General features: G+C 41.3%; 1 protein-coding gene across 1 annotated transcript; it reads right to left on the bottom strand.

Moving 5' to 3' along the window:
- Positions 1-697: 697 nt before the first annotated feature.
- klhl4 (kelch-like family member 4) lies at positions 698-24,191 on the bottom strand. The gene is made up of 11 exons (XM_070962646.1): positions 23,354-24,191; positions 14,623-14,790; positions 13,249-13,385; positions 12,642-12,838; positions 9,986-10,198; positions 8,529-8,715; positions 8,222-8,446; positions 6,344-6,506; positions 4,409-4,621; positions 2,990-3,161; positions 698-2,659 (listed from the first exon to the last, which is right to left on the bottom strand). The coding sequence occupies exons 1-11, from the start codon at positions 23,812-23,814 to the stop codon at positions 2,600-2,602; spliced, it is 2,196 nt and encodes a 731-aa protein (XP_070818747.1). The 5' UTR covers positions 23,815-24,191; the 3' UTR covers positions 698-2,599.
- Positions 24,192-26,038: the final 1,847 nt, after the last annotated feature.

Raw genomic sequence — 26,038 nt, 5'->3', positions numbered from 1 at the left:
CAAATATACAATATGATTAAGTATTTTTGGTCAATGTTAAATTCTTGGCATCAAATTTAAAGAGAAACTCTTTTGATATAACAATGGATTAATTTATATCATGTTAAATACCTAAGAGGGTTAAATAATGAGGATAATCATAACAGAATTTCTACAGCAAACATAACAGCTTTCAGTTCAGTCAGTGCTTTACCACCTTGACTGTTATTATTTGGGAATTTGAGCAAATGTTTTGTTTATTTTCACAGCTCTATTCAATAGTATATTCATGTTGTGCTGTGAGATAAAGCACTTTTTTTTTTTTTTCTGGAGCCCTTTAAGCCAGAGACAGACTTGTGTATTGCATCATATTGACTTTCTTAGAGTTTAGATCAGGGTGTGTTTTAAACTGCAGTTGCAGTTGGGTGCCAACTAGACTGAGCTGGCTGTTTTGCCAGCTGTTTAGTCTAACAGATGTGGAATTTAAGACTGAGCAAAGAAGAATCTAATAGAAACGAATGGGAAATAATAAAATACTGCACATTTGAAGCATTCATTTCCAAAGTAGGCACAAATTGAAGCTATTTTCATCCATGTGGTATCATGTTTCTGCGGCCATTACACTATGCTTTTGAATTAACTGGACAGAGATATATTGAGATAAGTATTCCAGGCGTTGGGGCTTTCAGTAATATTATATTCTGAAGAGGTGAACTTAGGTGAAAGCTATTATCCTTTATTGATTTCCATTATAAGATCTGGCAGGAGGAGATGCAGATAAACAGAAATAGAAAGTTAGAGAAAGAGATTTATCTTACATCAGCTGCGATTGTGCAAAAAAGATGTGTCTAATGTTTGTACATTATGAAAAAACCGAGGCGTTTCTAAATTAAAGCTGTACTTGTGGACACATAATGCAGTATTTTGTATGCAATAAAACGCTCAAATCTAACCAAACAAACGTGAGGAGGGTTGAAACTATTTGAAGGGTAAATTAAAAGAAAAAAAAAGGTAAGCAATAGCAGTTGGTTCTCAGTCTGTTGATGAGAGAGTGAAAAAACAAAACACTGTGGTATCAAACTGCTTAGTTGGTTTAAATAGTGGGTTCTGCAGTGAGAAGAAAACTGAGGTTAATGTTGACATCCGAGTAGTTTCCGAGCCTGTGTATTCAAAGATTCAATAGTTGGTTTACTTAAAACAGAACAATGAGAGAAACCAAAATCTGCCCGCTGAGGAGCCACATTCAGCTCTAAACATGGATTTGAACATGCAGAGAAGACTGAAGTCATTTTATTTATAGGACTGCATGCTGTACAAAATTATGATAAAAGCATAAAAAGTAACATTTGGCCCCAAAAACAAGATATAATTACAGTTACAAATTGTTCTCATTGTGATAAAGCTAGTAACTTTTATGAGCAGCACCAACAGCAAATCTAAAAATTCTAATCAAAGTTCCATTAGTGAGGTGCCGTAAAAATCGGGTTTCTGGGTGCAGCACATGTGAAACGGTGCTTGAAATTCTGTCACAGACTCAGACAGTTGGTTTGGTGGCACCCGGCCACAGTTTGCTGCTGTTTTTGTGTTCATCCGATGGTTGTGTTTCAAACAAGATCATCTACATGACCTAAAAGGCATGACATCCTTAAAAATACAGAACAGACTTGATCTTGATATATAATATTGTATAAATCAAATAAAACATTTGCTCAGCTAGCATGCCCAGAAGTGAAGACCAAAGAATAATAATAACTGTAGTCGCCAGAGTGCACTGGCTTAGGCGTGATTCTGTCAGCACAAATGTAGTTTCTGAAAATTCACCAAAAATCTGTACAGCAATGTGAAATATCAATATGATATATTTTCTGTAATTCACAACTTTGTAAACTTGTACTGAATGCGTAACAAGACTTCTAAGACAAGCAAATGACTTTGGTGTTCTGTAGCTACAGGCTCAATAAAAAAGAACTGAAGAAAATGTCCAAACATATTATTCAGCAAAAGTCTGATTTCATTCCTGCTCTTCAAACCAGCCTCGAAAAACACATCATCCTCAGTGCTCACAGTGGTCTTCTTTGCATCACCTTTTCAGACCACCCACGAAGGGAAGACACTGGTACATGGTGACACCATGCAATGGATTGTAGCTATTGTCAGTATAAACTCCAAAATAGACTGTATGTGATGGCACTGATAACAAAAAAGTCTCTGTATAGATGTAAACTAACCTGCAGGGTATTTACTCAAAATGTAACTTTTACATTTAATCTTACAGACAGACTGTACACTAAACTTTTCATAAAACTAGTTCAACAAACCAGCACAACAAAGGCTTGGCTCTTGCTACAGCTTAGCCAAGTCTATGAAAATTCTTGATCGGTTGAGAATGCAGAGAATGTGCAGTCTTCCCCAGTGGGCAGACATGTCCACTAATGATAGAAACAATGGTTTATGGGCAAGGCTCTGTCTGCGGTTCCCTCTGAAAAATCTGGAGAGCCGAGTTAAAGGAAAAAAAGGAAACATGACTCTCGAAGGATGTGTCCTTGATCTCTTGTTTTGTTTGTCCGCTCTTCTTTGCTGCTCTCTCATTTGTTTCCCATGCTGTCGTGAGACAAAGCGCTCAAGGCAATTTCACCACCACCACGCAGGCGCCTGCCCTGCCAATGTTGAGAGGGACCTCCTACAGGAAGACAGAGAGGTTAACACGCAGCCTCTCATCTGAGGCTGTCCTCAAGAAATCCCATTTTTACTGCATGCAGATAAGAGGGCTACAGAGGCGAGATGGGGAAAAAAATTGCAAAAAAAAAAAAAAAAGCTATACAATGTTGATAGTATTCAGTGACTCCAGCAGATTTCTGCTCCTGAGGGGTGTTAACTGGAACCCTGGTGTTACATGTAACCCATCTGACAAAAACAAGCAAATCTGGACAATTTTAAAGTTCCACAAAACAATATTTGCATCATTTATATCGAAAACAATAAGAGTAGAACATTGAAACTATTTGATTACCTCAGTCCAATCATTGTTCTGCGCATCATAAGACTCGACAGTGTTCAGATATGACTGGCCGTCATAACCGCCCACAGCATAAAGCCTGTCACCCAGCAGGCAAATGCCCACCGCATCCCGGGGAACACTGAGGGAGGACACAGTTGTCCATGTGTCCGTCTTTGGGTCATACCTGCAATTCAAATATTTGGCCAAATGAGAGTTGTTGCATTGTGGTTAGTATGATGAAATAAGATGAAATCATTCATCCAATCAGTCTGACTCTCAAGAGAAACCTCGTCCCATCCCCACTAACCGAGATGTCCTTATGTTCGCCCTCTTTAATCACTGATGTCTGGATGGTCACTAGTGGCAACTCCTTTCAGTGCAGGCAGAGAGCCAAATTGAAACTTAAAAGCTAAATTGTCTCTTGAACAGCAGTCCAGAGAGAGCGGGACTCATCAGTGGAGGCAGAAGTTGCCATGTTGCCCACTTAGACGAAGAAAATAACACTTGGTACTACCAAAGTTTGAAGCTGCCTAATGCAGTTTTTTTGTTGTTTGTTTGTCTGTTTTGTCAGCTTTAAGCAGTGGTGGAAGTATTCAAATCCTTTACTTACTGTAAGTAAAAGTACTAATACCACACTGAAAATATGCAAGAAAACAAGAAAAGGCCTGCATTCCAAACCACACTGGACATTGCACCACTGATTTTAAGCAAAAGAAGTCAAATAATGAATATGGTCTGCAATCAGTAAATTGTTAAGTATTAAACAGTAGATGGAACTACAGCACCAGTAATGGTGTATGTTTTTGAGTGAAACAGCCATAATCTCAGGTACTTAACTCATAAGATGCTGGTGAAACTGAGTAAAAGACTCAGTGCAAATTACTTAAATTACTTTCCAGAAAAAATTAAAATCAGAATGCAAAAATCAGACAGTGCTAAAGGGACATATGTTAACATACAATACAATAAAACATCAAATGGTGGGAAATATATAGCAACTGCTTCCATCCTACAAAAAATGGCACAGATTAGCTTGATGTTACTTTGAAGGTTGCAGCAACAGCAATATATCATTTTCTTTAAATTAAAAAAAAAAAAAAAAAAAAAAAGCCATGTACATAACATCAAGTAAACTGCTGTGAGTCACATCAGGTTCAGATTCAGGAGGGCAGTGCAGCCACCAGATGGTGCCAGATACTATAAGATAAACCCATGTGTGGAAACAAAGATCTCTTCAGTTGAGTATCTTGTTGTATTAAACACAGACATATCTCAAATGCAGGAACAGGGTGGGGATCAAGAGCAGTTGAACTCCCTTTTGTTCTTATTAGAAGCTCTCGTCCCCACCCATGATTGAATTCCACCAGCTGCAATTTAAAACGCAACCTCACTGTGTTTGTGCATTGTCTCCAGGGAAGAAGCGTTACCGACCTCTCGACACAGTCGGAGAGTCTAGAACAGTGGTTGGAAGCGGGGGCGTCGTGTCCGCCCACAGCATACAGGAAGTTGTTGTACGTCGCCACACCCACCCCACCTCGCCTCTTGGCCATGGGAGCACACATGCTCCACTTGTTGGTGTGCGGATCGAAGCACTCCATTGACCTCAGACAGGAGCTGCCGTCTCGACCACCTACTGCAAACAATCTGGGGTATGAAAAGAAAATGGCTCAAAATCTCAAACGTCTCACATGCACACAGTGGATCTTGCAGGAATAGCTCGCATCAACTGTCAGATATTTGTAAAACTGATGACAGAACAGTGTCAATGTGACAGGTTTTATAAGATACAGCAGTGAGGAGTGGATAGCATTTTTCCAAGGCTCTTTCCTTGAGAGTCTTCTCTCCCTGAAAGATCACATCAGTGTTTTCAGTGCTCAGAGCTCACAGGCCCGACAGCAAGATAGTCGAGGCTAGGGAAACGGTTTCCTTGTTGTCTATTTTTGACCTAGATGCAGAAATAACTCAGCATCGACTTTAACACTGAATACTGGATGTAGCCGAGCAGCAGCCTCTTTCCTCCTCCAGCACACAAACATATTTAAATTAGGCTCAGAGCTGGCCCGTTCTTTGCTTAATTTACTTTCAAATAGTGTTGAAAGGCATTTAATACATACAAATACATAAAGTGTTTTGCTTTAATAGAGCCTAGATTGCGCAGTATAAATTACCACACTAATCAGAACTGCTGACAACTGCACAGTCACGCTGTAGTTGATCTCACGTAGACTACAAAGGCCGATTCTGCATTCAAGTCAAGGAGTATAATGTTGTCAAACGAGTACTGCACTAATACTGCACTTCAGCTTTTCCTGGACCAGAGCACTGAGTTACATAACCATGCCTGTGTTGTTGCATGCTCTAGTCCAAGTTAGGCATTACATTACTGTTGATCATTTTCCACAGCAAAATATGCTGCAGTGTTACAGATTTATTGTTTACTTATTACGGTTATTCATTTCAGCACAGTCTACAAATCCACTTTGTACAAATCCATATATATATATATTTATATATATATTTCTATAAGTCACAAATAAAAGCAGACGATGTTCATGATTAAATATCATGTCTATAAATAAGATGATTTTGCAATAGACTGGCTAAAAGATGCAAAGTTTAAAATCTAAACTTATCTTTAAGGCAGACTGGGCCCTTTAAAAATCATGCACTAACACTCCCCTTTTAACTGCTACAACGCTGATTCCAAAACAGTTGTGACGCTGTGTAAAACATAACCATTGAGCCTGTTTACCTGTGGAATGTTCCAAACAGGTGTTTATGGAGCATTCCACAACTTTCCCAGTCCTTTGTCGCCTCTGCCCCAACTTGTTTTAAACGTGTTGCTGGCATCCAGTTCAGAATAAGTGAGCACAATGAAGGGCGGTTTTAGGTCAGGAGGTCTAGTGGGTTGTTCACTAATCAGAAAGTCAGTGGTTTGATCACCGGTTCCTCCAGTCTTCATGTCCAAGTGTCCTTGCCCTTGTTTTGCAACTGCTTGAAATTGTGAAGTACTTTGAGTGGTCAGTGGACTGGAAAAGCACTGTTTAAATGCAGTCCATTTACCATATTTACAAAAATCAATGAATTTGATAAGGTAAATATATTATCTTTTTAATGTTTTCAAAGGGGATTCACATTTTGTTTTATTTATACTTTTATTTTGAATCAGGGTTGTAGATTGCCTGTCCTTATCTGCCTCCTCAGTGTCTGCTGTGGCTTCACAGATACCAGTGAACTCAACCTCAGGCTCCACGATGTTTTGAATTAACAGAAAGGCAACAATACGCTTCACCTCAAAGTGTAAGGTTGCACATTTGAGCATTAGGCCAAGTTGGGATGGCCCCCGGGTTCAGTGGAGCAACTTACTTTCCGTTGAGTGCCGTGACTCCCATGGTGCTCCGCGGTGTCGACATACTGGCCACATAGTTCCACTGTCTGGCCTGTGGGTCCCAGCGCTCCACTGTGTTCAGATAGCTCCAGCCGTCGTGGCCTCCCACAGCATACATAGGGCCCTCCAGCACAGCAATACCTTCACAAATGGAAATAAGAGACATATGTTTCACAAAGAAGCCTGCTGTTTTGATGCCTGTGAGAACTAAGATATGTGTATTTAGAAATGGACAATCATAGTATTTCTAATGTGTGTGGATTATTGCACACTGTGCATAAGGACACAGTAGATGCTATAACATCTATAACCTTGAACAATTGTTCTTGTACTAAATGCTTTCATGCCAATGTCAAAGCTACAGCCACAATATATTCAACTCCTCCTTGAGGCTACTGAAACAAAGCTTATTTTCTCTATAAAGCACAACAGCAGCACAAGGTAATAATGTTCACAGAACCACATGGTCGTGAATAATCAACGAAATGAAATGGCATTTCCAAATCAAACTTTCCTCCTTCAGCCGTTCATAGAGAGCGGAGGCAGAGGTGCTTTTATCATTCTGGAGCTGAGCAGAGTGAGTCACACAGCTGACCAAATCTATTCATAAAACAGGAAGACTATAAAACTGCATTGTTGTTCCTCATTCCCAAGTCATAGGGGAAAGCGATTTTTGCCAGCAACATTGCAGAGGATGTTTTAACACAATGGATTTTTATATTACCAATCCTATTTCCTTTGGTGAGACTTCAATTATTCTGGGGGAACACAGGGTAAGATCACATTTGGAGAGCCTCGGACGACAAAAACACCCTCAGACAGAAACAATTCTGGTAGTGAAACTCTCTTTTGTTACAGACTGGTGGGTTTGGAATGAAAAAGAAATACTTTTTTTTCTGGTCTTTTCCCACAATGCACACAGCAGGCAATGGCCTGGCAGGGATGTTGGAAGACGCTATCAAATATATTCAGATTGAAAATATGCACGCCACAAGCAAAGCAGCAAGAGATATTTGCTGCAGGAAAGATCAAACACGACATAGGTAATCTGTACAGCGTGATCTCCTGGGCTCGCTGATACCTCCGACCACACTGGGTGAGTGAGCTGAATGCTTTGACGAGATCTCCCTGTTCTCTTACCCAGACCTGTTTCAACTGTGAATCAAAACGCTTCTGATATGAGATTTATTGGGCAGGGAAGGGTAAGGAAGAGCAGGGCCAGCACAGCCTGCCAAGCTTTGATAGGGGAATGGGTAAATATCAAAGGTCTATCTCAAAAAGAAATGTAATTTTTTTTTTTTTTTTTTAATAACAAGCCAGCTGCGCATCTTGCAAGTTTTGCTGTTTCATGACACCGGGTAGCCTGACGGAGCTAAAACCTCAAACCTTGAAATAGTTGAAAGAAATTTGTTTTATTGTCAACGCCCTCTGGACACATAATAATGAGGCTGGAAGGAGTTGAACTCAAATATTAGAAAGACGCACATCACATCTTTGAGAAGAGTGACAAATAATTTTCTTTTCGTCAAGTAGAGTTGAAAAGTGATCACTTAATGGCCAATAAATTAATAATTTCAGTCATTTATCAAGCAAAACTACCAGACCAGTTTCTCAAATGGAAGGATTTGATCACGTTGGGCTCAAATTGGGTGTTTTGCAGTACTTTATTTACTGTTTTAGTAAATGTTGTACTTGTAGACAAAACCATGAATCGTTTAATTGAAAAAATAACTGGCAGGCTAATCGATAATTCATTGCAGCCCTGTAGACATATTAGCTATTAAAGATTGTCCATGTTTCCTTGTAAGGTTTGAAAGTGACAGTATAGTCTGGAATGGTCTTCATGTGACTCTCACCGAGTCCGTGCCTGTGTGTTGACATGGGGGGCATGGTGGACCACACTTTATTGATTGGATTGTAACACTCCACCATGTTGGACGTCTTGAGTCCATCCCTCCCTCCGACCACGTACAGCTTATTGTCTATCACCGCCACGCCAAACTGCAGCCGGCGTCCGTTCATGACTCCAACCTGGACCCACGTGTTGGTCCGCAGGTCGTACTTCTCTATGGTGGTGGAGCCTAAAAGCACAGGAGCAGCGAGTGTTTGAACAATTTAAAGACAGTGTCGCTGTGTATTATAGGTCCTGCATATAGGCCATACCTTTGGTAGCATCCATGCCTCCTACAGCATAAAGTGCACCCACAGTGGACTTTCTGGGTTTGGTTCTTGGGCTCTGAAACATGGGACGTCTCTCAGGGAGAAGGTGGTACTTCATGGCCTCCATCAGCAGCTTTTGGCATTCCAGATCATCAGAGAACATCTTGTTGTTTTCCAGATCGGCAAGGAGCTACATTTCAAGGATTCACATTAATAAGCTACATCATAATAAAGAATGTATTCAGAATGTAAATGAGTGCAGAAAAAGTGTTTGCAGTGATCATCTGTGATGGGATGCAATGACATGCCTGTTTATGTAAAACTAAGTTAATCTGATTGAGTATTTTGTATGAAATGTTAAATTAAATGTAACAGACTGAAGACTGAAGCAGCTGCATTTTCCATGTGGTTTAATTAAATGTTTCACCGCACATTTCTTTTGCCTGAATGACGGTTTTGGATGTATTTATTGATGTTGTTAGGCCTGCAAGTAAGTGAAGCATTACTATGCCCATCATCATTCAGTTTTAAACATGCTCCCAGTTTTGAGAAATCCAATGATTCATTTCTGTTGTTTATTTGCCTCACAGCAAACAATATCTCCCCAGCCAATAAATAAAATAACATATGTAGTAGATCACATTCCCACACATTTTTCATTCATTTTTTTCCTGCGTCTACTCTGCCAATATAAAGTGAATTATAAAAAATATATAGAAGAGATGTGTGTACCTCATTTTGGAAAGTAATGTGTCAGTGGAACTAAAGCTGCTGTTATATAAAGGGGGAGATATTTTCACACTTCACATCTGCCAAAAAATGCTCAACACTGTTTGATGTTATGTAAATTAGGATGACACAGTTGTAAAACAATGCTTCCTCTCAGAAAAAGAATTCATTAAACATGAGTTGCAGTGGTTAAAGCAGCAATAATTCAAACATAAGCAGGTTATTTATAGCTTTTATAGCATATTCAAACTCATGTGTAGCTGTCATTCTGTCAGTGTGATTTATCACTGAGAGGGGAAAATGTTCTTATTTCAAACACCAACATAAACAACGTGATTATTGACAATGCAGTAGCTCACTGCCTTTCAGTGGTCAGTTAGACGACTGATGGTGTACTGGGAGGTTCTCTTGCAGTAACTGTATGAGACTTAAAGCTGAAACAAGTAGTCAATTAATTGATTAATAGCTTGACAGAAAACTTAAGTCATCTCTGGTTCCAGCATCTCAACTGTGATCATTTGCTGCTTTCTGTTGTTTTATATGATTGTAAAGCCAAAACAAGGTGCATTATAAATCCAGCAAACTGCACCCTGAGAAACTTACAGTAGAAAGGTTGACAGTGACGACATGAGAGACTTTGTGGCAGCTTAGTTCTCAGCTACAAACAAGCCAAAGCAAAGTACATGATCCTTATCATACCTTTTCCTCTACCCCTTTACCTGCTATCTCACCTGTGGAGGAAGAAGAGGCAGGCGGATGAAGGCGAGAAGCACCCCGAGGTCCTGCTGTCGATGCTGGACATCGTACCGCACCCACATCATCAAAGCCTGGAAGATGGTTTCCTCGTCGGGGACGTTGATGTCATCGCTGGACAGCAGCTTAACGATCTCAGCCGTGGGGAGCAGCAGGAACTCCTGGTTCTGAATGACCTCCAGGAAGTGTTCCTGGAACACAGAGGAGACATGGAGGAGGCAGATAATCATCAGTCATTAGCCAAGGGGTACGTTTGGTGCAGCATTGTGTGTGTGTGTGTGTGTGTGTGTGTGTGTGTGTGTGTGTGTGTGTGTGTGTGTGTGTGTGTGTGTGTGTGTGTGTGTGTGTGTGTGTGTCTTTCCATATCTATGAGGAACAAAAGGCACAAGGACAGAGAGGTGAAGAAAAATGAAGACAAGCTGATAGAGAAAGCACCAAATTAGAGATTTCTGTCGACAATTTTGGACATAACTGACAGTGAAAAACTCCCTGAATGAACAGATGAAACTGTCATCTGCTTCACTTAGCTCACTAAATAAAATGATCCACACAACAGCAGGCTACAAATCAATCTGGCATCAAACATCTCCAAAAAAAAAAAAAAAAAAAGCCTGTTCATAAGCTGATAACGACTTTTAGCTGCTGATCATACATGACATTGTTAAGCCTTTACAAGCCTTTTAATGAGAGACAGAAAGGCTCTGCTCTCCAACGCTACCATCACAGCAATACAGTGTCCATCTCTAAGTTTTGTGGAAAATCTTCTCTATTGCCTTCCTAAAGATTGATCTTCCATTTACTGGCCAGTAGCAGGGGTGATATTACAGCACTGCATGGCTACCTCTTCAAGGACATTGTCTCTGGGCAGTTTCATTAGAGATGATGCTACATAAAACACCCTGCCTCCTCTATGTTATACCCAACATTAAAACACATGAGAGGCACGCAGAGCAACACTTGGGCACAATCACGTCCTGTTCCCTTTTTGAACGAGGCAGCTGAGCATTAATTATGAAGCTGCCACAATAACTTTGACAAATCATGCTCACACTGAAGGGTGCACGCTCAACAATTACGAAAAACAAGCACACTATTGATCATCAACATGCAGCAAATTACACGGGTCCAATCTATTATGAGAGCAGGTTTTAAGCGCTTAACACAGACAGCCTTAATGAAATGAGGGACATCTATTGATCTGCTGTGGTAACACTGTGGGAGAAATTCCATCCAACTCTTTGCCATTGCTTTAGACCAATTACATGTAATTACCAGTCTAAACAACTGACAACTAAATTGAAAGCTCGACCGAGTTTGTTTTTTTAGAGCCATTTAAAAGGATGTGTTTTCAAATGCTGGCACTCTCACTGGTGAGTAAACTGCACAGAAAACAAGATCAGCAGGAGAAGATACTAATTGATTTAACAACTGAAATCAGTAATTGTGTAATAACAGTGTTTTTCTCAGGAGGAGGATCACTGATGTTTAATCGGACTGAGAATTACCTTTCAATAACTTTCTGATTGCCATTTAATTTGCAGAGGCTGGCAAAGCTATAGTTTGTCATGTTTTTAAAATTGGGATTCACTCACAGAATACAAATTCTGCTGTATTTATTATTTATATATGTCACTGAAATACTGTGTAATTGCTGAAAAGAAATACAGCCATCCCCGCTAAAACACAAAAAGGGCAACTCTTTCAGAAAGGAAACGGATGTCAGAGGCGGATCTCAACTGCCATCCTCAACCAGGAAAAACAAGCTTATCAAAACACGACTCGCTTCACTCAGAACCCAGAGGATGGACTTCCAGGAAGCCCACAGCTCTCACTGCTCATTACTGAAGTGATTGAACAGGAAGTTGGCCCTCTTGTGCAGTTTGATGATTAGATTAACCTCCTGCTCCTGGATGGGGCCTATGTAAACAGGCTGAGCAGATGTCCTTTAGGAGATAAGGCCAGCCTCGCGCTGTCACTTCTGCATGGCCAGCAAGACGCTATCTGACAAATTATGTGCATGAATCTCAATCCAATGCAAATATTCCCAGCATAGATACATATATATACTTTTTTTTTTCACAAGTCTGGCAGTGCACTAATCAATGTTTGCAGCAACATGGTATTTCTGACAGCCATAAAATCAAATTAGATGGGAAAGCATGAAAATATTCCATTTCTATTGAAATGTGCACATCACTGGTTCCTCTTCTGAAATTAGATGATATAAATAACCTCATTCCTTTACAGGTTATGACAGGTTATATGAATTAACTAGCCTCAAAACAGTGCTACGTAGAGTATATCAAACCATGAATTCACTGACCAAATTCACAAAACAGTGTTTATCACACAGGGCATAATCAGGGTTGATGTGAGGAAAATGAAAATCAGATATGCACTGAAAAATGGCTGACAGAAAAATGGCTTTAGTTCATTTGATGGTGTACAGTGTGGCGTGACTTTCATGAGAAAGTGAATGTAGTGGTAATTACACTACATCTTTTAAATGCTCTTAATACTGTTACAGCTCTTATTACCACAGCTGCCCTTGTGTATTTGTGCTATGAAGAGCTTCTTTTTAAAGTACAGTCCCTCATTACAATATAAATAATTTGGCTTGATTTGCCCTCCTACCATGGTGTAGTTATGAGCCACATTGAGCAAGTCCACGCAGCCCTGGGCGTCTGCAAAGGAGCGGATTCCCAGGCAATTGGAGGGATGAAGCTGTTTCATCAGGAAGTTACAGCAAACCTGGATGACTTGTGAAAGCTGGAGGAGGCAAGCTGCCGCCAATAAACTCTCAATGGTCTCCTCTTTCAGCTCAAGGACACCTGCAATGTTAAGCAAAATAAATATGTCATGACTGGAGGTGGCCATAATGTCAAACACATTGGTGGGAGAAGTATTGCACTCAATGTTTCAATCACGCTTATGTATAAACACTCAATGTATCCATAGTGAAGAAAGGTCATACTGCTTCCTACAGCAAACAAACTGGATAATCATCATTATGTTATTTTACCCTATTTTATGATTTGAACACTGTGGAGGTGGATATTCCCCCTCAACAGCACATGTCAAAGAGGATTTGTCCTGTAAAATAAAGCAATATTACATTGAAGTGCTGCCTAGCCAGTCAGCCCAGTGATGAATTTCCTTATTGATCCATTTTAATTACGCTGGATTTCAGACGTCTCATAACTACTTACGAGAGGTAGTGAATGCCTTTATGAGCACTCACCGGTGTAGGCAAAATGAACCAGGGATCTGAGGGCCTCTGGATCGACTCCCTCCATCTTGATCTCCTCCTGCTTTGCCTCTCTCACATCGCTGGTGAACATAGCAGCAAAGTAGTCCGACACGGCGCTCAGGACCAGTCTGCCATAAAGATGAACACAGTGAATTAATGCCCTTTGTATTCTACATTAGTTTACATGTCTGGGAGATCCATACACTGATTACTTTAAGTGGCTGGCGAATCAATCCTGAGGTTTCATGTCCTCAGATGTACTTTGCTTCATTAGAAAGGGCATATCTTTGCAGCATATTGTATGATATTGCACTTGTCTGTGCAATAATTTAATGTAGTACTATCACTAACAGTGATTTATACTGCCTGTGCGCTTTAAACTATGCTAGGTCAACATGACAAAGTGAGTAACTTACTGTTCCCCCACATTCTGTATCATTCTGCTTTGTCAGTGTATGATGAATGAAATTACCGCACATACTTCATGTCGCTAATGGCTACACTGGTCAGACTTCTAATTATGTTAACTCATTTGTCTAGCTTGCATAACATACTGGTTGATTCATGAAGGAAAGGAGACATCATATGGCAAATCAGGGAGGTGAGATTGAGTGACAGAGCCCAACAGTCTACACCCATATTTCCATATTTTGTGGTTTCTAATATTCATATTATTTATATATATTTATCGTCTGTTCTTTATTATGTCTGCACACCATTCCTGCTTTACTTGGCAGTGTCCTTTGAGCAAATACAAAGCCACATCGAAACAGGCAGTCAGAGAACTGATCATTTCACCCAACTAGGTCAGTCACTTTTTCTCTTCCTCTCTCTCTCTCTCTGTGGAGCATTCTGGTGTCTGTTTCATGAGTCTGTCTGGATGAACTAACAAAATATGCCGGTGGATAGACGTATAAGCACACGGACTGAGAGAACATGGTGCCTCTCCGCATTCTGGGATGTCATGGGATCTGTTCAGTTCAGCCATTCAACCGAGGACTGGATGCACAAATATCGACACCTCCATGTAGCGGATCAGTGTGTTCCTCCACATCTTAAATCAATGTGGAAATGAGGAAGGGCTGAGGTGTAATTAGATCACATCGGTATACAGTATTTTGATGCAAACCAGTGAGTTTACATAACTTTCCTTTCAACTCTCACCTGAAAATCAGAAGAATTTTCCATTGCATTTGCAAGATTATTAAATCATTTCTCAGATGGATTGGACTGGCAAATATGTTTTAACATGCACGCATCAACAACTTGATGAAGTGACTGAAGGTGAGCTTCAATATTGCTCAACTTGATTCGATTACAGGCGTAATTGATGAAATCAAAGCAGACAGAAGCACAGACACCAACCTGTGAGCTGGTATCTTATGATCCCCCGCGATCAAGAGGACATCGCACAGCTGCTTGTGCTGGAGGTAGGTCTCCATCTTGCGGAAAGTTTGTTCTGCATGATTTGTGGCCTGGAAAAACTCATCGGAGGAGTTGGTGTTCATTCTGGAGAAGGTGCTCAGAGCCAACCTGTGTGAAGATATGCAAGGAGGGAGGCAGAAAAGAGGGATGCTGCATGATGAAAAAAACGAGCCAAAGTAATTTACCCTGTCTGCAGAACTACAGTATTGTTGAATTCTATGGTTTTTATGTACAGTTTTGAACACATGTACAGTTTTTTTTCCACTTTCTGAACATTTGGGCATTGCACCAGAAGCCATTTGCTCTTTAGAACACTGAACGTGATCTCGTCCAAACTAACGGAAGAATACTGGAATCTGGTGCAGTAAGCTTTCCCCTCACCATTTATTTTAAACATGGACATGTAAGAAATAGTAAGCTTGTAAGCAATACCTTCACAGAACAAGGAAATTTCAATTTGGGGAGACATACTAATGAAACTAATTAATTAATTTCACTCACTGTTTCCTCTCCCTGTCCATTGTCATAAGTAGGAAATAAATAATGAAAAATCAAAAAGCTGAACACAGCATGATAAGGAAGAAATTACTGTGGACACAAAAGGGCTTATTCAGACACATGGCACTCCTGAATCCTCCAGTCCCTGTGGTGCATCTGCATCTTTCTTGCCTCTCTAAGCTGAAATTAAAACTGTTATGGACTAAACTCCGTACATAAGTGGATAACTAAGCACTGCAGTCCAATGGGACAAGAAAGCACCACAATCTATGCAACAGCTTTCCAGGCAGAATTTCCATGTGTCTGTATGTGTGCATGTCTTTGTGTCTGTTCCTGTGTGTGTCTGCATATCTGTGTGCACACGTGTGTTTTCCAAAGACAGGGACTTAACAAGTGAACAAGCCTGCTCCTCACAGCATTGTGGCGAGGCTGAGTCCCTGTCCCCGCAGGCTGCTAGATTACATGCTGTTTTACAGCAATCCAAGTAATCCCTCAGACTCGTGGCAAATAATGCAGCCCAGTCTCTCAGTGTCCTTCACAGAGCAAGTTTACTCATTGACATTTAGGGTTGTTTGTTACGCTCCAGACCCAAGATGCCTCTCCGAGGGAATTTACTGTCATTTCATGGTCCCTCTGCTGTAGAAAGCTCAAAAAAAATGTCAGTGCTATTTAAAGCGACACTTTATGCCCCCCACTCATTACTACTCATACACTGATATGAGAACTGTATAAACTCGTAGAATTACAGATTTGTCAATACAAATGAACTGAAAACCCTGTAATGCTTGGCAGTGCAGGGTATTGGCACAAACTGAGATTGATAACACAGGAAAGCTGGAGGGGGCGGTGGCTCTTATTGATGTCCTGATTAACGCACTTACAAAGTTTTGAGCCGTGTGTGTGACTTTGCCCTCCTTGATTACCAAAAGCAACATTTTCCCGCAGGGAATTGTTTATATTGCCCTTCGGTCACTGCAGTGTCCTATCGTCTAATCTTTATTGGGAGACTCTCCGCTAAATGCAAGAGTAATTTATTGCCCTGTCACAATAATTCCCCATTGACTCAGGAGTCTTGGAGAGGAACACCAAACAAGACTGAATAAGCAATAGGGCCGTAAAACTGAGATGCATTGCCTTTGTATTGGCTCCGAGGCACGCTGTAAGGATTTTTCATGCCTACCAATCTCTCCGACACTAATTGCTTTGGTATCACATTCGAGGGAGCAGTAAATTTCTCCGAGGTGTATATTTCGCTATCAGCTGTGGGTTGGATCATCAGAGGAATAGCCCAATTTTACTGAGGCACTAAAGCCCCAGAACACCTTACTCAAGAGAAACTGCTGTAGGGACATTGCTGTACATCGCATATTATTTAGCAATTCAAGGAGAGTCACAGAGCCTAACAGGGCGAATAGATTTCTTTTGTGATCTACAAACTCTTTCAGTGTGCCAACTTGCATTCCTAGAGTATTGAAAAGGTAAATTAGCCCATATAAAAGAACAGAATAGAATGCTGCGCTGCTATTTCCCATCCCACCTCATCCTACAGTATGCATGACTTTTTTTTCAGTGAGCACACATCATCTGAAGTCTTGTCATTTGCATGTCACACCTTCCCAAAAATATCACACCACAGTGTGACTAATTTGCTCTGAGAAAAGAAAATGCAGATTCAAAAACTCTGCTACTGAGGTGAGACAGAGGCTATGCGGTTCATGTCTGTGTTGTCAAGACTAGGACCCTGTTTGAAGGCTGTGCAATGGAGACTCATACGCTATTTTTTGAGAACAAGATAAAGAGAAATATGGGCTGTAATACAACACAAAAAATGTGGGACACTGAGTAGACATAAATAGAACAGAATGTGGGGCTGCACGGTGGCGCGTGCCTCACAGCAAGAAGGTCGCCGGTTCGATTCCCGGGTCGGGCCTTTCTGTGTGAAATTTGCATGTTCTTCCCGTGCATGTGTGGGTTCTCTCCGGGTACTCCGGCTTCCTCCCACAGACCAAAAACATGCTCATTAGGTTGATTGGTGACTCTAAATTGCCCCTAGGTGTGAGTGTGAGTGTGAGTGTGAATGGTTGTGTGCATGTGCCCTGCGATCGGCTGGCGACCGGTCCAGGGTGTACCCCGCCTCCCACCTGTTGACAGCCGAGATAGGCTCCGGCCCCCCCGTGACCACAAAAAGGATAAGCGGCATAGAAAATGGATGGATGGATGGAGAACAGAATGTGATAAGTTGCTAATCCTTTCTGACATACACTCAATTGAAAACAGTACAGAGACAATATATTTAATGTTTGACTACATCAACTTCATATGCTTATGCTTAATTTGATGCAGCATCACAGTTTAAACAAATGGGACAGCAGCAACTACAGACTAGGAAAGTTGTGGAATGCTCCAAAGACACCTGTTTGGAATATTTCACAGGTCAACAGGTTGATTGGTAACAGGCGATAGTATCATGATTGGGTATGAAAGGGGCATCCTGGAAAAGCTCAGTCGATCACAAGCAAGGATGGATCGAGGTTCACCACTTTGTGAACACATGTTTGTATTAAGGATGTTACTACATGGGAACAAGAAGACATTTTAAAACCATTGTTATTGAACACTGTTTGTTCCCAACAGTCTTGGAATTGGGGTTATAAAAAGAACACTCACTAATAATAATAGAGGAGTTATTGAAAATATCACGTCCCCTCCTCTGCCCCGTCTGCTGTAATCAGTGTGGCTTCTCACTGTGCTGAAACTGCCCTCCTAGATGAATGGTCGGACCATTCAAGATGTGCTTTCGTCAGCCCAGATTAGCCCCAAGCTGCAAAGGTTGTGAGTCAGACGTGCTGCAGAGAATCTCAGTCTTATTCCAACTAGTGTCAACTCCATCATTCTACAAGAGGGAAAGCTGTGCCTGCCTGGGCCAAATGGGAAATGTCTCTTTCAAAATGGATTATAACAGGCATTTGCCCCTGAAGGCTGCTGGGTAGCTTGGGTTGGTTTGAGAATGCAACAACTCCTGCAAATCCTCATGCAGCATGTGCCAAGTCTATATATTCCATGAGATCTTTATGCCTCTGTACTTTGACAGTCGGTGTACTGCTATTGGGCTTTGAATGGAGAGAAATACTGTCTATACACTGACTGTAATAACTTGATCCCAGCAGTGAGGCTGAGATGATAACTCTGTGCAGAAATAGATTTTACTCCCTGCACTTTTCCTGTCTCACTGAGGCTCGCAACAGGCTTTCTTCCTCTGATGCTATTGTTATATCGGACATATCTGCTCAATATTGATAATGACTGAGGAAATGCAGCCACGTGCAAGAGGCATGTCTTTTCAAACCTGGTCTGAATGCAGCCGGTGGGCCCTGTATGACAGAGAGGGCAGTGGAAAATTGCCACAGCTATTAACAGAAATGAAATATTACCTTCTTATAGCTTTTCCCCTTAGCTTTTATCAAAATGGCACATGTTGTAAAGAAGGTGTAGTGAAGTCAGCACAATGTGCGAACAGAAAATTAACATCTCAGGTGGAAAACTGATTCCTGTTTTGAATATTAAGAAACTACGTCAAGAGCAGTTAAATCTTGCACAGTGAAAATGAAAAACCATCAGTCAGAGTGTCTGATAGTTTAATAATGAAATTCTACAGAACTGACTTGCACCCATAAAAGAGATATCTGTTTGAAGCCACCGAGGAAAAATGTGCCAGGGGATGAATATATTTTCAAAATAAAGATTCTTTTTTTTTTTTTTATGTTGTTAAGCACAGAATATTAATACTGGAAGTACCTTAAAAAGGTGCGCATATGGTACATTTTAATGACATGGTGAATTTTAAGTCCATATTGAGATTTTCAGTCTTTGTAGATTAACTGTGATTACAATGCTGAGCTCTGCATTCTTATGCTGAGGAATTCTGTTTAAAATGTGTGTGTGTGTGTGTGTGTGTGTGTGTGTGTGTGTGTGTGTGTGTGTGTGTGTGTGTGTGTGTAGGTGTGTGTGTGTGTGTGTGTGTGTGTGTGTGTCACAGGGGTTGGGGGTATTGTGTAAGTGAAAAATGTGCAGATCTTAGCAGAACGCTCCTCAGTGCTTTGCTGATGGCAGGTTAACTCACACAGTGTATGGGACTGTCATCATTGCTGGATTGTTCATAATTTATTTACATCTGATGTTGTGGGTAAACAAATTCACCCACATTATTAAATCAGTGGGTCCTGGGTAATATGTGGTCTACTGTATACATTAGATATGTAGATATTTACAGATCTTGATAAATCTAAATTCTATACTGAATTTAAAAGATCTAGGTTGAAGTCTTAATATTTCAATCCAGTGACCCTAAAACTGGGTGAATTATTTCACAAATAAATAATAATTCTGAATTTTAATCTTTTTTTAATTTGATTCCATGGATATATTCTAAACACCTTTCTGTAGTTGAATATGATTTATTTAAATATTATATGTATACTATCACATTTTCAGCTTGATAACAGTTGTTCATGCCTCTGTGATTCCTTTTCAATGCAAATTACCGGATGTGAGTGCCTCAGGACACTGTTGAACTGAGTCATGGCCCATACTAATAGTACCCATGTAAAATTCATAGAAAGCTGTGTCAGGGATTATGTTCTTTGAATTAGGTCCATTTGGAGGAAAAAATGACCGATCTGCATTTGAACAGAAACGAGAGAATGTGTGCAGCATGTAATGCTGTCGTGTCTCTCCTCACCGCTGTTCAAAGGCTTCTGCAAAAGCAAAATGAGGTGCTACTGAAACCTTCGACTTGATCTTTAGCTTCCATCTGAGATGGCCCTGTAGAGTACAGAATGCTGATTTGGTGAAAGTTAAAGTACATTCAGAATCAATTACGTGCGATCGCAAAATCTCCCAACCCCTGAGGATGTCGCTTTGAGATTATAGTATACTGTATTTTGCAATTTACAGCATCTTAAGGACGCCTCCGCTGGATGTGTCACACACAGACCAAGACCCTATAAGCCTTGTGGTGTTATGAGGCATCCAACAAATATCTGAATTACTGCTGTTGACAGGGGGAGAGGTGGTGGTATTTCTTTTCCAAGGCGGTGGAGAGGGAATTGAGATATCATTCAAACTAAAAGCCCGCTGACTCGAGCCTCTGTTAGTGTTTATGTGGGAGAGGTCAGGGTTTCCATTCCACTCAGGTTAACTTCTGTCATATATTCTCTGCCAACGATACGGGGAGGTTATTTGGATGAGAGTCATGTGGACAGGACAAACACACAGTGCATAGATATGTTGGGGTATTGGGAGCAAGGGTGGGAAACAACAAGGATTCATATCCTGCTTACTCCACTATCTGTGATTTAACAACTCTGCAGATATGTAGGAGTCAGTCGGACAAAGTTAACTGAATTCAGGAGAAAGCTTATAGAACAAGAAAAGTTACCAGCAGAGAGCATGACATATATGAGGCACTGACTTTTTGGATCATGCTCAGCACTTGTGGCACAATGCAGGTCTTTAAGAATAAGCTACAAAACATAATCAACCACATTAAATGTTAAGAGACAGACTTGATGTTAATGTTTGCCAGACCCTTCCTGAAAGTATGTGAACATACACACGTATGATTCATCCTCATAAAACAAAGTGAAATCAAGTTTTTCCAAACAGAGTCTTGAATGTGTTCTTTTACCACATTGTTTATTCCAAAAAGGTACATCCACAGGTTAGGAGGAGCTGTTTTCATCGACTTTGTCAGTTAGTTCAGTGTGAAAACATTCTTAAATAATAATAACAAAAGTGAGAAGCCAAATAAATGAAAGAATGGAAGAAACCGGTGGGATGTTTTCCTTGAAGACACTGAGTGAATGAAACTAATCACTGAGGGGCATGTACCACAAAATGACTGACACATATTTTCCAACTACAGAGGAGCGGCTAAAACTTTTGTATTTTTCACAGCCAGCAGATCTCATTTCTGCATTCAGCCTGAGGGATTGTGACAAATTATGTGTCAAGGATTTATGATGTGAGACGTAATAGGGCCACCCAGCTGGTGGAGTAAATGAATGTGCATATCTCAGTGACATCCACACATCTGCTTAGCCGCCGATGAACATGCAAGCCATGGTGTGTCACACAGTCTCTGGCCCAATTCGCTATGCAACGTTGTATATCTACAGATGCAGTGCTTGTCCAAACATACACTAGTCCTTCACAGTTACTGAGTGTCTGCAGTTCCATTAAATACAGCCTTGATTGAAAAGCGCTATCATCCAACATGCATGTATTTTCCTGATAACTGCTCATGTCAAACTAATTTTTGTTGCTTTTCTTCCTATTCAAGCCACTGAATGATCAGAAAAGACTGATTCCTTGGTTTAATACTTATGTAAAACAGTTGCTGACAAGCTGATTAATTTATTTATATGAAAGAAGAACTGTGTTGTCAATAATCCTAATGATACTCTGCTATCTAGAAGGGAAGATTTAAGTGCAATCTGGGAGGGAATAAGATTCAAACCGATTAAACAGATGTTGATTAATGCCAGATTCCATCGCTGATAATCAAATTCATAAATGGACATGACTGCAATCAAGTACAGCTGAGCCAAAGATATATTTTATGGCTCAAGACAGCAGAAGTGTTTAAATATTTCAGTATCATTGTCAAAATACGATGGCTGCACTGTATTTTACATGACCAGCATGAACTCAAGGTCCCCCTGTGAGCCTGAGAGTTACACATTTTTACTGGGAGGCACATCTTTTATGCATGCACTTTTCACACACAGAGATCCCAAAACATGAACATCTGCCAATTATGCCAACACGAAGAGCGGGTCGTCAAAAATGTATCTTAACTCAGAATAATTTATGTTCAGTTCAGGCTACTCAACCGTCCACTGCCCGTGGCATTCATTTAATCCACATTAGCACATTTTTGGCTGTGGACACAGAGTGTCTATTTAAAATTATATGCTCAATCACAATGAGCTCTTCCTGAAACAAAGGGACCGGTTCACTTTCATTGTTCATTTCATCACCAGGTGTGTGGAACAAAAGCAAGGCAGGAATCAGCAAAGCTTAAGGATCAATCATCATAGAATGTCACAGACAAGATAAAAGGAGCCTTGGTTTTTCATCCTTGATGTGAGGGGCTTTTAGTGCTCCGCCAGACAGCACACACACACATCTCTAACCTGTTTACTTCCTGGACGAAGATGTAGGATCACACAGAAGAAAAAAAAAAAGCTATCCATGATGAGTTTGGTATCAGGGTATGTAAAAAGATTTTGGTAGAAAATATATTAAATAACCTGTGCTAACCACTCGCTATGATCGCTTGTGGCTTATGAGGTGGTTGGGTGCTTATAGTGGCTGTCTAGATAATTCAAGTAATTGCACTACTTCTTCTTTTTATAGGTCCGGTAGTATTATGTGATGTAATGGCTATTTCTCGCAATCCACTTTTAACTCTACAGAAGAACACATTACTATAATGTGTAAAAACTAAATACTCTGAGGAATTAGCCAAAGTCATACAGTGCATGTAATGTGAACCACAACACAGACAAGAGAGCAGAAAAAGCCCTGGCTTTTGGTCCACTGAATAATTAAAAGGATGCTTTATTGGTTTATCCTACCTAACATGCTGTGGACAATGAGAGTGAGCTGTCCCCAGGTGAGCCATGGTGGCAGCTGCAGAGCCTGAGTAAATTGGAAAATGATAGCAGTGCAGATAATTTAATCCTAGCTTAATTAAAGGATCTGCGTGCAGGGTGGCAGTGCACATATTGAGCGAAGTTAAAAACCTGCAGATATGCTCTTCATGCATGTATGTACTTCGTCTCATTAATGTTGAAAGCAGACTGTTAGGTGCTAAGTAAGCAACATTTCCTGTTTAAAGCTGTGGTTGTGCTCATCCTTCTTGATCACAACAAAACATTCTTACTTTCTAATCCTGCAGCGCTGCCTCAGGCGTCAGACTTTCTCAATTAGATACAGATTTTATTGAGCAGCTATTTCACTATGAAACGTCAGGGAAGCATGTATTCCTAAAATAGCATCCCATAATCTGGCTACCGCTGAGTGAGTGTATGATATGCAAATTGACTGATGTGGCGCCACATAATAAATCTGTGTCTCCAAAGTGTCTAACACCTTATGACAGCCATACCTCTCTCTGGCCTCCACCTCTGCAGGTTCCTCTGTGCTGTTCTTCACATCTTCCTGGCCAGTGTTGGCATCCTCTTTCCTTGTGGCGTTAGGCGAGGAAGTGCTCTTTGAAGATTCCTCGTTGACCTGGAGACCCTGGATGGTGTTTTGCTGATGCTGCCATGATTGATGACCCGCTCTGACATAGACAGGTGTGGGCCCCGGCGTTGGTGCCAAAATGCTGTGCACAGGGCTGTTAGTTTTGCGGAGTCCTCCGACGCCTCTTTCCCGTGAGTGACTCTTCAGCCGGCCCTGGACAGGCGTCACTCTGTGGTCCAGGCCATCCTGCTGGATGTAGCCTCCCACCCCTCCAACACCACCGCCTCCACTGCCAGCCGAACCTTGGGATGAATGGCTGAACCAACGCCAGCGGAGCCTGAGGATCTGCTTCACATCAAATTCCTTCTTCCCCGACACAGACATCCTCCTCTGGGTTTGGAGACGAAGGCGATGGTACGTTGAGTCCCCAAAAACATGGAGAGCAGAGGAAAGAAGAGCCTTGGTTTCAGTCCTCACTGACTACAATGTGCCTCTTCTCTTCCGTTATTGTCTCACTACTATCATGACCACCCCCCTCCTCCTTCTATTACTCCTCCGTTGTTCTTTTAGTGGAGATGGGAAGCAGTCCTCTGCAGCTTTTGTTCCTATGCCTGAGACTACTACCCTCCCTCCAACTCTCTCCCTCTCTGTCTTTCTCTCTCTTGCTTTCCCTCCTGTGCTGCTGCTGTTTCTGTTTGCTGCTGCTGCTGCTGCTGCTGCTGCTGCTGCTGCTGTGCCGCTGGAGCTGAGTTAATGCACATGCATGATCCACACTCCCTCCCCTTTGCCTCCCGTTTCGCTTTCTCTCCCTCTCCCTCTCTGCTCGTCTCTCCGGTGCACACACACACACACATGCACACACACTCACACTCACGTACACTCTGAGAAACAGACATGTACACTCTGGAAATAAAATGAGAAAATCTTCCAATCCCTGCCCAGTACCCTCTGCTGCTGCTCTGTGTGTCACTGTGTGACTATCTGTATATTTGTGTGTGTGTGTGTGTGTGCGTGTGTGTGTGCGTGTGTGTGCGCGCGCGTGTGATAACAGGGATGCATGATCTTGCTGCGAGGGGGAGGTGGGGTATCATGGAGCCAGGATGATGAGGTCACACCTTAACAAAGTAAATAGCTGCTTTCTCAAGGAAGGAAAGAGGAAGACTAAACACATTTACTAACTGCACTGCTATTAGCAGGACCTTATACATTATAAGATACGTAGATACACACACTCATCAAACAGAAAGAAGGGAGACATTAATGGCTCTCTCATGAACAACCAACACACACATCAACACACACTCTTAAAGGCAAGTGAAATTTATCTCACACTCATACACATCTGTGCAGTCTGCTATTCTCACATCAAACAGAATCCCATGGGGGAATGTCTCAGCATATGTAGCCATGCAGAAAAAATATTCTCCTTCAGTCACTGTCTTGAAAGCCCCCTGCGATTACAAGTGAAAAACTACATACTGATGAACCTTCAAGGTCAGTAAGCTGCCTCCTCCCTTGGTCCCGGCTTCAGAAAACAGTCTTTAACGTTTCAAAAATAGATCCTGCTTCTGCATAACCTTAGTTCTGCACCATTGCAGATAAGTGAGATACCACAACTTAAGGCACACTTCAAAGGCAAAGGGACAGCCGAACACCACACAAGGTAATGCCGGGATATTTGATCAGTGCTGACAGTATCGGCAGCATATGAAAGGAGTTGTATGGTGGTATGCTGTAGAGCACCCATCCCTCATTCAGTGTGCAGAATGATGTAGGCTATGCAGTGCTTGTTTACACATTCATCTGCTGAAGCCTTAAATCTTGAAACAAAAACTTAAATCTCTGCAGTTTACACAAGTGTGATGTGGAAACTTGATGCCTCCGGTGCACAAACACTGCAGACGTCTGGTGTTCAAATATTTGCATATTCATAGCTTCTGGATTTTTGAATGACAGGGAACCACCCCCCAAAAGACCACTCTTTGCCAGCTTGTCGGCCCCCATATCCGAAAGGATTGAGAACCCCTGCTGTAGGGTATTGTCTCAACACTATTGGATCTGAGTGTTTTAAGCACTTTATTATGATCCAGTTGTCAAAGGAAATTGTATATGCCCATGGGGCAGGTGGTAATTGGATTCAGAAATGAATTGTGAACCATGAAAGATTGTGAAACACAAGCCTCATCCTACCTGCCTGATACTACGCAGCACCTGAATTTATGGATTTCGACATTGGAATAATTCGATCAGTGTTTGTGTGCCGCAGCTGAGCTCCCCATTAACACTGCGTTTTCATGGTTTTTATCACGACAAGCTTACACACTGGCATTGTAGAATTGCAATGAGCTTCAGTTTTATTCCTGTGAAATAGATGAAAACTACTCATTTCTCATTCCCACTTCCCTGACAAAAGGTGAGAGGAGAAGCTTGCACTCAAATTGCTGGATTTCAGTATTGCACAGTCTCTCATCCGCCTCCACCACCTCCCACTGCAGGTTTGGAGGAGTGGAGGCAACCAGCTATTGTGTCCACTAGTATCTACCTAAACCATAACTGCCCGTGTAATTTAATGGAGACAAGCATTGATCTAGCCTATAAAAGATGTTTA

This window comes from Chaetodon trifascialis, chromosome 5, assembly GCF_039877785.1.
Source record: "Chaetodon trifascialis isolate fChaTrf1 chromosome 5, fChaTrf1.hap1, whole genome shotgun sequence".
Lineage (NCBI taxonomy): Eukaryota > Metazoa > Chordata > Actinopteri > Chaetodontiformes > Chaetodontidae > Chaetodon > Chaetodon trifascialis.
This window is presented reverse-complemented; position numbering and strand designations above follow the sequence as displayed.

What these genes read in the sequence shown, in the direction of transcription:
- klhl4 (XM_070962646.1), bottom strand. Translation starts at nt 23,814, where the DNA reads ATGTCTGTGTCGGGGAAGAAGGAATTTGATGTGAAGCAGATCCTCAGG. An exon ending in AGGCATGGATGCTACCAAAG is followed by an intron (nt 8,447 to 8,528) that starts GTATGGCCTATA and finishes CTGTGCTTTTAG; the next exon opens with GCTCCACCACCATAGAGAAG. An exon ending in CTCTCCGACTGTGTCGAGAG is followed by an intron (nt 3,162 to 4,408) that starts GTCGGTAACGCT and finishes TTTGAATTGCAG; the next exon opens with GTATGACCCAAAGACGGACA.